The 12,304-nt window shown below is 34.0% G+C and overlaps 2 protein-coding genes across 2 annotated transcripts; both read right to left on the bottom strand.

Moving 5' to 3' along the window:
• Window positions 1-1,672: 1,672 nt before the first annotated feature.
• On the bottom strand, window positions 1,673-2,620 carry LOC131909327 (olfactory receptor 5W2-like). The gene has a single exon (XM_059260844.1). It carries the CDS (start codon window positions 2,603-2,605, stop codon window positions 1,673-1,675), a length of 933 nt encoding a protein of 310 aa, XP_059116827.1. The 5' UTR covers window positions 2,606-2,620.
• A 5,162-nt stretch (window positions 2,621-7,782) lies between these two features.
• Window positions 7,783-8,733, bottom strand: LOC131909325 (olfactory receptor 5W2-like). The gene has a single exon (XM_059260842.1). It carries the CDS (start codon window positions 8,713-8,715, stop codon window positions 7,783-7,785), a length of 933 nt encoding a protein of 310 aa, XP_059116825.1. The 5' UTR covers window positions 8,716-8,733.
• Window positions 8,734-12,304: the final 3,571 nt, after the last annotated feature.

The following is a 12,304-nucleotide window of genomic DNA, read 5'->3' as shown; positions in this document are numbered from 1 at the left end:
TATTTCTTCTTTGTTTTCACCTTCTGTGTTCAATATATTATGATAGTGCTTTTTACTGCTGGACCTTGATAAAAATGCTTACATTGAAACGTTAGGTATATTTACTTAAGAATGAAAAATAACCATAAATAATACTTTAAGTAGATGATTATATGCAATGGATAGTGATATTTAACCAAGGAGAGATTGGGGGAAGGAAGAAAGAAAATCTTCCTAAAAGAAATCATGGAGTAGTTGATGGTCAATAATTTCATCATACAGGGTCATTTTGCCAGGGTCTTTTTAACTCTTTGCATATTTTTATGGTTTAATACAAACCACTTCAACATTCTACGAAATTACAAAGATAATTTTTTTTTATTTTTAGTATTATACTCATATAATTTCCTTCTGTCCTTTCCTTCCTCCAAATTCTTTCAACTATCCCTATTAGCTCTATTTCAAATTTATGGTATCCTTTTCATTAATTGGTTTTTATTAGATTTATGGCCATAGTTTCTGACTATACTCATAAAGTATTAACATAAGATTACACAGACACGAGGGGAACAAGGACAACCATAGACATACCAAAGTGATATGTCTAATGGGAAAAGCCCATATAGTCTCAACTCGACACAAAAACTACAAGCAACTAAGGAATGTTGAGAGTGGAAGAACTAGTCTTCCTCAGGGAAGACTACACCAATTAGTTATCCAGTGTCAAATGATTAGCCCTGAAAATATACTATGAATAACATTTATACAAACTGAACAGTTTATATTTAGAAGTATGCATGTGTACACATAATCAATCCTCTTTAATTACTCTTTGCATTCTCTTCTGATAAAACTTCATGGGTTTTAAAATATCAAGGTTTTCTTTATCTCAATGCCTAGCTATCTAATTGTTAATCCCTACTTCTAGGTATGTAAACACTTCTTTTTATCGTCTCCCCAACACACACAACTTAGGTCTGGTACTTGTATCTCTAACCAGAAAAACCTTGCTCTTGCACACTGCTTTTAAGCATTGGCATTAAATAGTAGTGTACATTTCACTTATTTCAGGAGATGAGGCATATTGTAAAACCTTTGAATGTATATTTTAAGGGGTGTAACTTCCAGTAGTAAATGAAATTCACCAGGAAATAAACTATTGCATTTACCATAAAATATAGGGTATAAAATATGGGAAAAGAATGTCAATAAACATTTGTAACTTAGTGTAATGAACACAAATGAAATAGTAACAGAATAAAATAGGTATAATAGAAATGACTGGGAAAATTTTACAGTTAAGAAAACATATGTTAATATGACATATGTAATAATCATAAAGTTGAGCCAGGTGGTTTTAGCGCATGCCTTTAATCCCAACACTCAGGTAGCAAAGGCAGGTGTATCTCTGAGTTCAAGGCCAGACTGGTCTACAGAATGAATTCCAGGACAGCCAGGACTACACAATGAAATCCTGTTCCAAACAAACAAACAAAAAAACAAAACAAAACTAATAGCACCAGCAAAATTACACACTTAAAGATACATTATACCTAAATGCAATAATATATTAGCACCAACATAACATTTAAAGTAAAAGCAAAATAAAAATATTTTTACGTGTCATCAGTATAATTTTCCAGAAAGAACAATCACTTTTAAATAAGTGGACATGTACATGTGATGGATTTGCTTAGAACCAAGTTTTTGTTGTCAGTTTTTGCAGGGCCTCTTTAACATCCTTGTTCCTCAGGCTGTAAATGAGGGGGTTCAACATGGGAATCACTAGAGTGTAAAACAGTGAGGTCATTTTGTCTTGATCTAGAGAATAAGAAGAGCTTGGACGGAAATACATGAATAACATTGTTCCTTGAAAAATTGCAACTGCTGTTAAATGGGAGGTACAGGTGGAGAAAGCTTTGAACCTTCCCTTAGTAGAGCGGATCTTCAGGACTGATAAAATAATGTAACAGTAAGAGACGAGGACTCCTGATATTGTGCTCAGTTCAATGAAACCAAAAACAGTAAATAAGGCCAATTCATTAACTTGTATGTCAGAGCAGGATAGGAGGTAGAGTGGAGGTAAATCACAGAAGAAATGGTTGATCTCAGTGGACCCACAGAAACACAAGCGAAATGTCAGTGTTGTGTGTATCACAGCATCTACAATACCCACCAAGTAAACCACAGCCAGGAGTTGGTAGCACACCTTGCTGGACATATCTACTGCATATAACAAGGGGTTGCTGATTGCCTTGTACCGATCAAATGCCATCATTGCCAGCAGCATACACTCCACATCTGTAAAGACGCAGAAGATGAAGAACTGCAGAACACACCCAAGAAAAGAAATTGAACTACTGCTCTTGGCAACCAGGTCCACTAACATCTTAGGACAAACTGCAGTGGAATAGCAGACATCAGAGAATGAGAGGTGACTGAGGAAGAAATACATTGGCATGTGAAGCTGGTGGTCCATTCTGATCAAAATAATCATTCCAAGATTTTCAATAAGAGTAGTGAGATAAATAAATAAAAATAAGATAAATAAAATCACTTTGATCACAGGGTTATTGGTAATACTCAAGAAAAAGAACTCAGTGGCTGAGCAGTTCCCAATCTCCATTCTTCTTTTCTTTAAAAACTGTTTCCAAATGATCAAGACAATGATTGATTAGATATTGTTTTTTGCATGTTTGAATATTATTATGTGGTATAATAATATTTATTTCTAGAGTTGTTTATCCTCAAAACATAGCCTAGGCTACTTAAAGAGGCATTATTTTAAAATATGTCTAATTTAAGTGGACCCACTTTGTTTACAATATATACAGTTCAACAAACTCATTTACCTTGACCAGTTATCCATTATTATAGCATTATTGAACCATACTTTAGGTCCAGATTCAAAATAATATAAAAGAAATGCCAACCTAATCCAGAAAAACTAGAAGATGAAAGAGAAAATAATTTATTGTTTCACAAAAAATCAATTTATTGGCTTATTCAGAAAATATTAATTTTAGTACTATTGGTGGTATTGCATATAAATTAATGAATAAAAATTATTCTGGTAATGTTTATATCAATGTTGTTCTGAATTTAAATGAGTTTAGCTATATTTAACACATGATGTTACTGTTTTGTAATGAATTTTATAACCTACCATAAAATTCATCTAATTCTAAAATATGGATCCCTCAAAAATGAAAAGATATATAGTCAAAAAGTGTAAGAGGGGCTTGGAATATATGACAGAGGGTGAAACACTTGACAAAGAAGTGTGAGTACTAGAGCTAAGCCAGCACTCCTTTAGGTATGTGTGCATGTCAACATTTAATACCAGCACTACGTAGGAAAAGACAGGATGGCGTAGAGCGAGAAGGCCAGTTTTTCTAAAGGAAATAGTGAGCTCTGTTTAATATAGAATTAAACATTATTTTAATTGCATATGAAAATGCCATTCAACTCTGATTAATATGCAGTGGAAGACGTCAATCTCTATCCTGTACACACATCCACATGCACTTATTCCTTCACCGATAATGTAAGGATATACATGATCACACACATATATGCAAAGTAAGAAAGAGACCAACATATTAGTATAAACTGTGGAGTGTCATTAGGCTTAAGTTTGAGGTTTTCACATAAAATGATGATAGGTAGACAAAAGGAATATTTCTGGGACATAACAGATGCAACTTCTTAAATTGTTTTTATTTATGTATGGATATTAGAATTTATCTCTCTGTGTGTTTATTGTTTAGGAATTGGAATGTGGTGACAGCTAATGCTTACTTTTTTCTAGAGTTAAATGTAGTATATTGTCCAGGAGGCCTGAATTAATATTCTTTAATATTTTTGTGTTAACTATTGAATGAAACAAGTCTGATTGAAGGTTACATGTGCTACATCACTTTTTTAAGTGATTTTTAAAAGAAAAATATTACCTAAGAATCCTGGATAAAAGATGAATAGGTAAAACTTCCACAGACTTTAAACACACACACACATACACACACACACACACACACACACACACACACACACACGATGTCATACAAATTCACACAATTTTAAAAAGATAATATTCAAATATCTTTGTATTTTAGGTTAATAATTGCATTTAACTGAGCAAGCCTGCAAGAAATTAACTTTCACATTATTTAATAATGATTTATTTTTGCAAATGAAAGGTATCTGTGTTTTTCTCTATTATTTAAATATAGCCATTAAAAAACATACCTGAAATGTTTCTGTCCTCATCAATGGTATGTGAATTTGTATAGATAGCTTTTATTTTCATGCAGTGACTGTTGGGATTTCAATCTGATAAGACTCCTCCACCAGTGTTTAATTGGATTCCTGGTTGGGAATTTCCCCCTAAGAATACTGCAGCAAGCTTAGCAAAGGTTCAAATTTTACTTATTTACCTTTGTGAACTGACTTAATTAGCATCATTGCTACACCTATCTCAGGTCAAAAAAGGAAAGATAGATACTCTCCAGGTACAAACACAAAATAGCTCATTTTTCAACCTTTTTTAATTTTTCAATTGGCTCTCCAGGTAGTAAAATAATAATTCATAGAGACAGAATGCAACCCATATATAAATAATTTATATTTTATCTTGTTTTATGTAAAATAAACTTGAAGTAGTCCTTTATTTGTGTGTGGACAAATAGGCCATCTAATTTTATTCTTTTATTTAGTAATTTCAGAGGTAAGAATGAAGAAAGAGTTAAGACACAAAAGTATAGTTACATCCTTAACTCTGCTAACATAGTCTATGGTATAATTGTGTTAGGATAATATCATAGCCAGTCACTGATAGACATGAAAGAATGACATAGTTTTGAGAAATGGTGAGGAGTGCATGAAAATATATAAGGTAGACAGGAACTTTGATGTATTCATAAGACTATCTCGTTTAGCTTATACTTCAGTCATAAATACTCTAAAGTAGTTCCACACAATGGAATTTCAAAATGTTTGAATTCAGAGATACTATGCTAACAACCAGATCAGCTTGTGGTGATTAGGGTTGATATTTTTATTGCTCATTTATTTCACAGCCAATTCACTTAAAAATTGGGGCCACCTGAAACTCAAACTGGTTTTTAAATGCTACAGTAGAAAGACAGGTCAATTACATGGAAATTTGAAATGTTAAGCTTTTCTTTACATTTCAACATATTTCAACAATGTCTTCCGCCATGTTGTTGATTTAACATTCAGGGTTGTACATCTAAAGTAAGAAATATTTGTTACATTATATTGAGCAATAGCAGTCATAAATTTAGAAGTCTTGCAGTCCAGCCATTGCAAGAATCACTTATATTTGGATCCTAATATCCTATTCAGAGGGCTGGGTTTTCACTATGTTCATACAGTAGAAAAGCTGGGAAGAGGCCAGTTATGTTTTATGTGGGAAAGTCCTACTTTCTAAGGGTTCTACACTTATGAATTAATTGCATCTCAAGGACTTCAACTTCTAATATCATCATTTTGAAGGTGAGAATTTCAAGGTATAAGGAAGCAAACCATGGTCATATTCATATGTTAAAATTTGGAAAGATTAATGGTTGAGAAAATATTAAGGAGGTAGAAAGTCAAAAAGCTGTTTATACAAAGGAAGACTCTTTTATAATTACTTTTTCCCCCCTGGTGTCTTGTTCCCATGTTCTATACTGAGAACAAGAAGCGTTTATTACTATAGTGAAATGTTACAAGACATATCTCACACTGACCGGTTAAAAACTCTGAGGCAGTCTATGGCATTTATTTTATTTAATTGCTGTGCAATTAACAATGTTCTGTGTCTTGGGCCTTTAAAATACGATGTGTTTTTTCCCAAAAAAGTACTTAGGCTACCCAAAACTTCGAATAAATTAAGATGAAAAGTAATATGCAAATACATACTTTTTCCTTATAGCCAGAATAATATCTTTAGTGTGTATTCAGCACTTCAGTGTCCATAGAAATTTCATATATTATCCTAGAAGAAATCATCTGTACATTTTTGTGTGTTTGCATGTTTCATAATACATCCCCCAATAGTTTTACCAACACCTAATACACACTAAAAATACTGTGTTATCTAGTATCTCATTTTGTTACATTTGTCACATTCCTTACCCCAAATATGATGTTATAGCTGTGAAGAGCAGGAATAAAATGCTTAGACCTACATTAAAAAAATGCTTAATATCACAATTTGGAGATTTTTACACAAGAAAAGAATATTATTACATAAGAGCATAAGGTGCAAGATAAAGAAGAAAAATCTCTCACCAGGGATGCATGTACAGAGGAAAGAAAGGGAATGTGTCCTCAAAGAAGTAACACTTAGTTAAGGAGAAATTTCATCATACAGAAAAGAGATGCACATTGATGAAGGGGAGCAATATCTCACACAGAGAGAAGGGATGCAAGGCTAATGAAGGGAAGTTTTATCTTATACAGAGAATGGATGCACAGGTGATGAAGGGAAGCTCCATCACACAGAAAGAAGGGATGCATAGTTGATGAGAAGTTCCATCTCACACAGAGAAGGGATGCAATGTTGGTGAGAGAAGCTGAAAGTTCAGTCACACAGGACCATTCCAAGCCCTCAAGAGCTTTTATGCAAGGGACATTGATCTCTTTTTCAAGTGTTAATGATGACCAGATAATAAGTTGCAGTTATTTATATGTAAAAGTTTCTGCTTCCGAAAATCTCTTCATGCTGATGCTGTATGAAGTGCAATGGCTTTTCCCTGAGAGTATCATTGATGGTTGAATCCCTGCTACTGCTTTTTACATCACAATCAGGTAAGACTTCTGTGGTTTCCAAATGCCGTGGACTTGTTTACCTCAGTTCTTATCTAGTTGTCAGACGTTCAGTCTATAATGTGGTCACCTGTTCCCTATGTATAGTTTTACTTTTCCAGTCAATAAAACCTTTCTCCTGTACACTGATTTTAAGTACTTTCCTCTAGGTCATTCTTTCTTAATCTATGGGTTGCAACTCTTATGGCAAACCTGTATCTATAAAAATATTGACATTATAATTTATAACAGTAGCAAAATTACAGTTATTAAGTAGAAAAAAATTGTGCTTGGAGAATCACCACAACATGAGGAAATGTATCAAAGGCTGCAGCATTAGAAAGGTTGGGAACTATTGCTCTAGATAATAGCCTATACATTACTTACTTCAAGATAATTTTGAAGTGTATTATGAAAATTTGGAGTTCAATTAAAATTTGTTACATTTAATAAAATATACATTTATTAGGAAATACATTATTGAATTTGCCTTGAAACATGAGTCAAATAATAGGCAAAGTGAAATTAGTAAATGGTCATTAAACAGTGCAATCAAAACTAATAAAGTATGTCATGTTCAAATGAAATCACAGGGAAACCTGCTCTTTTATTAAAGGGAAACAGAGAAGTGTATCTGGGGGATATAGGAGTTCGGGGGTACTGGAAAGAGTGGAGAGAGAGGAAACTGTGGTCGGGATGTAATGTGTGAGAGAAGAATAAAAGAAAAAACAAACAAAAACAAATAAATGATCAATTATGGTAATCAAGAAAATTTTCTAGTCATGGGTGCTATCTGTTAGTATTAGATATATTCTCAAACTTGAAATAGTTTGAGGTCTACTACTATTATTGTACTTAGGTGTTAGAACACATACACAGTTTACTGATTTAAACTACAATTCACAACTTCTATCTCTGTCATCATTATAATTTGCCAGGAAAAACACCCAAGCCTTATAAATAAATGGCATGCACCTGTGACACAACTGTTCAGAACCACATTTTCATTTTCAGTTTTTGCAGGGCCTTTTTCACATCCTTGTTCCTGAGGCTATAAATCAATGGGTTCAGCATGGGAATAACGAGAGTGTAGAACAATGAAGTCATTTTGTCTTGATCCACGGAATAAGAAGAGCTAGGTCGAAAGTACATGAAAAGCATAGTTCCCTGGAAAATGGCAACCGTGGTTAGATGGGAGGTGCAGGTGGAGAAAGCTTTGAACCTCCCCTCAGCAGAACGGATCTTCAGGACTGATAAAATGATGTAACAATAAGAGACCAGGACTCCTGAGATGGTGCTCAGTTCAATGAAACCAAAAACAGTAAATAAGGCCAGTTCATTGACTTGTATGTCTGAGCAAGAGAGGAGGTAGAGTGGAGGCAAATCACAAAAGAAGTGGTTGATCTCATTCGACCCACAAAAACATAAACGGAATGCCAAGGTTGTGTGTATTAAACCATCTGTTGTTGCCACCAGGTAAATCCCAGCCATGAGGATGGAACACACCATGCCAGACATGTTCACTGTGTAGAGCAAAGGGTTGCTGATGGCCTGGTACCTATCAAAGGCCATCACTGCCAGCAGAAGACACTCAGAATCCGCAAAGACACAGAATGTCAAGAACTGCAAAGCACAACCAACCATGGGAATTGATTTCTCCTCAGCTAAGAGATCCACCAGCATCTTGGGTCCAATTGCTGTGGAATAGCAGAGGTCACAGAAAGAGAGGTGGCTGAGAAAAAAGTACATGGGTGTGTGGAGCTGAGAGTCCACTCTAATCAAAATGATCATCCCAAGATTGGCCAGAAGAGTAATGAGATAAACCAGTAGGAATGTGGTGAACAGGGCTACATTTGTGCCAGGGTTATTGGCAATTCCCACACAAATGAATTCATCTGGAGAGGAGCAATTTCCCCTACCCATTTTTCTTTCTTGAGTAAATTTTAAAAGACAATTTCAAACTTAGGTAGGTGCATTCTTAGTTATTGCTAAAAAAGAAAATAATGCATTCTCAGAAATCTGTTCAGTCATGCTACTCTGTAAGTATATCTTTATGCTACTGATCATAATAAAATATATCTGATAGTTTGAGGATTCCATTGTCATGATATGTGACATCCATACACCATTGTGCAAAGTGTATTTCTTATATTTTCAATATTTTGGCCCTCCTTTCCTCTACTTTTGCAAACATATTTTTGATTTATTGAAATCTTACTTAATCTTCAAAGTATGTCAATAAAACAGCATTCATGGAGATACTAGGCTATAAAATAAAAAGGTAAATATTTCTTTATATTTAAAACATTTACATAAACAGAAATATTAATTACAAGTATTCAGATGCTTTAAACCCACTAGTGGTTGAAAGAATATTTGCCAGTTCTAAAAACAATGGACGTCTATGTTACTGGTTGATGAAAGTTAAAATCATTTTATTCTGATGCTATGTAGCTTGTATTATGTGATAACAAAAGAATTAAATCAGATTTTCATGTAAGAATATATTTTATTTTCACTTGTCTGTGACTTTTCCAAAGGTGTGGTCTAGAGACAAACCTCTAGAATCTGGTCACTCAAAGATATATATTAAAACAAAATTGATAAATCTATAACTTAACACTAATATTTGTCAAGTCCTTAAGTCAACAATTACATTTTAAATATGAAAAGAGAATAAGAAAACATAAAATTTTCAGAGTTCTTTATGTTTGTATTTTAATATGTGATGGATTTGCATTTGTAGAACCCTTAAATAAAATATGGGGAGTGGAAAACAGGGAAGGATATGCATTGAATATTGTTTTTTATTATTCTGTCTCAGTAATTATTATTTATGACTTACATGGTGCTGAAGCAAAGTTGAATTATCACATGTTGTTATTTATAAAGTGGTACTTCCCTTATCTGTTAAAGGAACCATCAACAGAGAATACCAGCAAAGCCTTCAATTAATTGTCATACTTTAATGATGGTCAAACGATCAAAGTGTTGCTTCTGAACTCAGATTAAGACAAATTGAGTAAAATGTTAATATTTAATTTCAAAGTCCTCTACTTTGGAGAATAAACTATCACCTAATTGTACTCTAGAATATATTAATATAAGCAGAGAGAAACTGATTTATCTATATAGCCCTCACTTTTTTTCAAGAAGATCAGTGTTTTTAACCTTGTGTTTTCAATGTTGAAACTCAGGAACCTACCTGAGGTGAACAGTTCAATCTTAGGTTAATTCTAGGTAGCTGGTGTGTTTTTTCCATGCGGTTAAAATATTTGGGGTTTAAATCTCTGAAGCTACTTCCCTAAGGTTTTGGTGTTGTGGAAACATTTAATTAATTACAGTTCTAGTTCAGTATTTTCCCCAATGAATACATGAACATCTTAGGCAAAGCTTGAGCTTAAGTCTTGATGACAGTCAACTAGTTGATCTGTGTCAGGATGGGAACTGAAATTTTATTTTATACTTTAAAAGATAATTAATACAAACATAATATGTACTGTAGAATAATATCTGTATTCCTACCTGAAATTAATTGAACTTTTCTCTATTTAAATATGATTAGTATCCTTCCAATTTTTATTTAATTTTTGAACCATTATCATATTTTATCAGATTAATACTAACTTTCAATGATATAGTTTTGAGGTTTAACTTACATGTAATAAAATTCTCAGCATTTTGAAAGTAAGAACTGGGTTGGATTTCTTAAATTCTTCCTACTTCTCTGTACTTCCAGAACATTCATTATTTCAATATGAAACATATATCTTTAGTAGGCACTACACTCTCTAATTTGAACTCAGATTTAACAAGCTGTAAAAATTTTTCTCAGTTTCAGGAGGTCCCATTTTTTAATTGTTGCTCTCAGTGTCTGTGCTACTGGCGTTATATTTAGGAAGTGGTCTCCTGTGCCAATGAGTTCAAGACTACTTCCTACTTACTCTTCTATCAAGTTCAGCGTAACTGGATTTATGTTGAGGTCTTTGATCCACTTGGACTTGAGTTTTGTGCATGGTGACAGATATGGATTTATTTGCAATCTTCTGCATGTTGACATGAAGTTATGCCAGCACAATTTGTTGAAAATGCTTTCTTTTTTCCATTGGTACTGTTTTGGCTTCTTTGTCGAAAATCATGTGTTCATAGGTATGTGGATTAATGTCAGGGTCTTCAATTCAATTCCATTAGTCCATGTGTCAGTTTTTATGCCAGTACCAAGCTGCTTTTATTACTATAGCTCTATAGTAGAGCTTGAGGTCAGGGATCATGATGCCTCAAGAAGTTGCTTTATTATACATGATTCTTTTAGCTATCCTAGGTTTTATTGTTATTCCACATAAAGTTAAGTATTGTTCTTTCCACATCTGTGAAGAATTGTGTTGGGATTTTGATGGGGATTGTATTGAATCTGTAAATGGCTTTTGGTACGATTGCCCTTTTTTACTATGTTAATTGTACCTATCCATGAGCATGGGGGGCACTCAGGCAGAGGGATCGGGATACATTCCTGGTGCATGGGCAGCCTTTTGGGAATCCGGTGCCTGTGGTGTGATGCCTTGCACAGCCTTGGTGCAATGGGAAGGGGCTTGGACCTGCTTAGGCTCAGTATGCCAGGCTCTGCTGGCTCCCCATGGGAGACCTTGATTTGGGAGATGTGGGTATGTGGGGTAGCTTGGGAGAGAGGGATGGGGGATGGGAGGAGGGAAGAGGTGGGATCTCTGGGAGGTATGTATAATGAGTAGAAAATTTCTTAACAAAGAAAAATGAAAAACATTCTTTTCTCATTCCTTGGACTTTATTTGCTTATAACAACAGATATAAAGAGAATTCTATTATAAAAGGCTTTTGGTGTCAGTTTTGAATGTCCTATGGACTGAACAACTACTGAGTTCTAGGATCTTCTGTTGTTATATAGTCATTGTTGGAGTAGCAGTATCACATCCTATAAGCCATTCTAATAAATCCCCTTTATATACACATATTACACATGCTATCAGTTCTGTTTTTCTGACTATTACAGGGAAGATGGTCAATACAGAAGAAAACAGAAAAGGAGTAACATTATTATAACATAAATAACATTATGAATGTCTGAAAATTTACAAAGTATCTTATTTTATATTTGCCTATATATACATCAGACATGAAAGAAAACTCCATTTGAGTTGTTGATCAGGAGAGTCCAAAATGATTTCAAGGCAACATAAGCTATTGCTTTTGCCCTTAGTTTCCTTTCACAGGTTGAGATAAGTCTATCTAATCTTGCCTGGCTGAGATCCTTATTTAGTCCACCAATGTCCATCACAGCACTGTAGTAGTATAATAGTGGAACTCATACCTTGGCTGTAACTAAGTGTTGTCTGATTGGACTTAATTTCACTCAGCAGTAGAGAAATCATGCCTGGAACTTGAAACCTAGCCTACCACCCATAGTTAGTGAAATCACAGTTCTCAGGGGAGAAACTATTAACATCATTTTTCTAAAATAGTATAATTATTAATATCATTC

The sequence above is a fragment of the Peromyscus eremicus genome, chromosome 4, assembly GCF_949786415.1.
Source record: "Peromyscus eremicus chromosome 4, PerEre_H2_v1, whole genome shotgun sequence".
Lineage (NCBI taxonomy): Eukaryota > Metazoa > Chordata > Mammalia > Rodentia > Cricetidae > Peromyscus > Peromyscus eremicus.
The sequence above is the reverse complement of the archived record's forward strand: the minus strand, read 5'-3'. Positions and strand labels throughout refer to the sequence as shown.

Bases quoted from the DNA above. Each gene is read 5' to 3' on its own strand.
- LOC131909327 (XM_059260844.1), bottom strand. From the start codon at position 2,605: ATGGAGATTGGGAACTGCTCAGCCACTGAGTTCTTTTTCTTGAGTATT.
- LOC131909325 (XM_059260842.1), bottom strand. From the start codon at position 8,715: ATGGGTAGGGGAAATTGCTCCTCTCCAGATGAATTCATTTGTGTGGGA.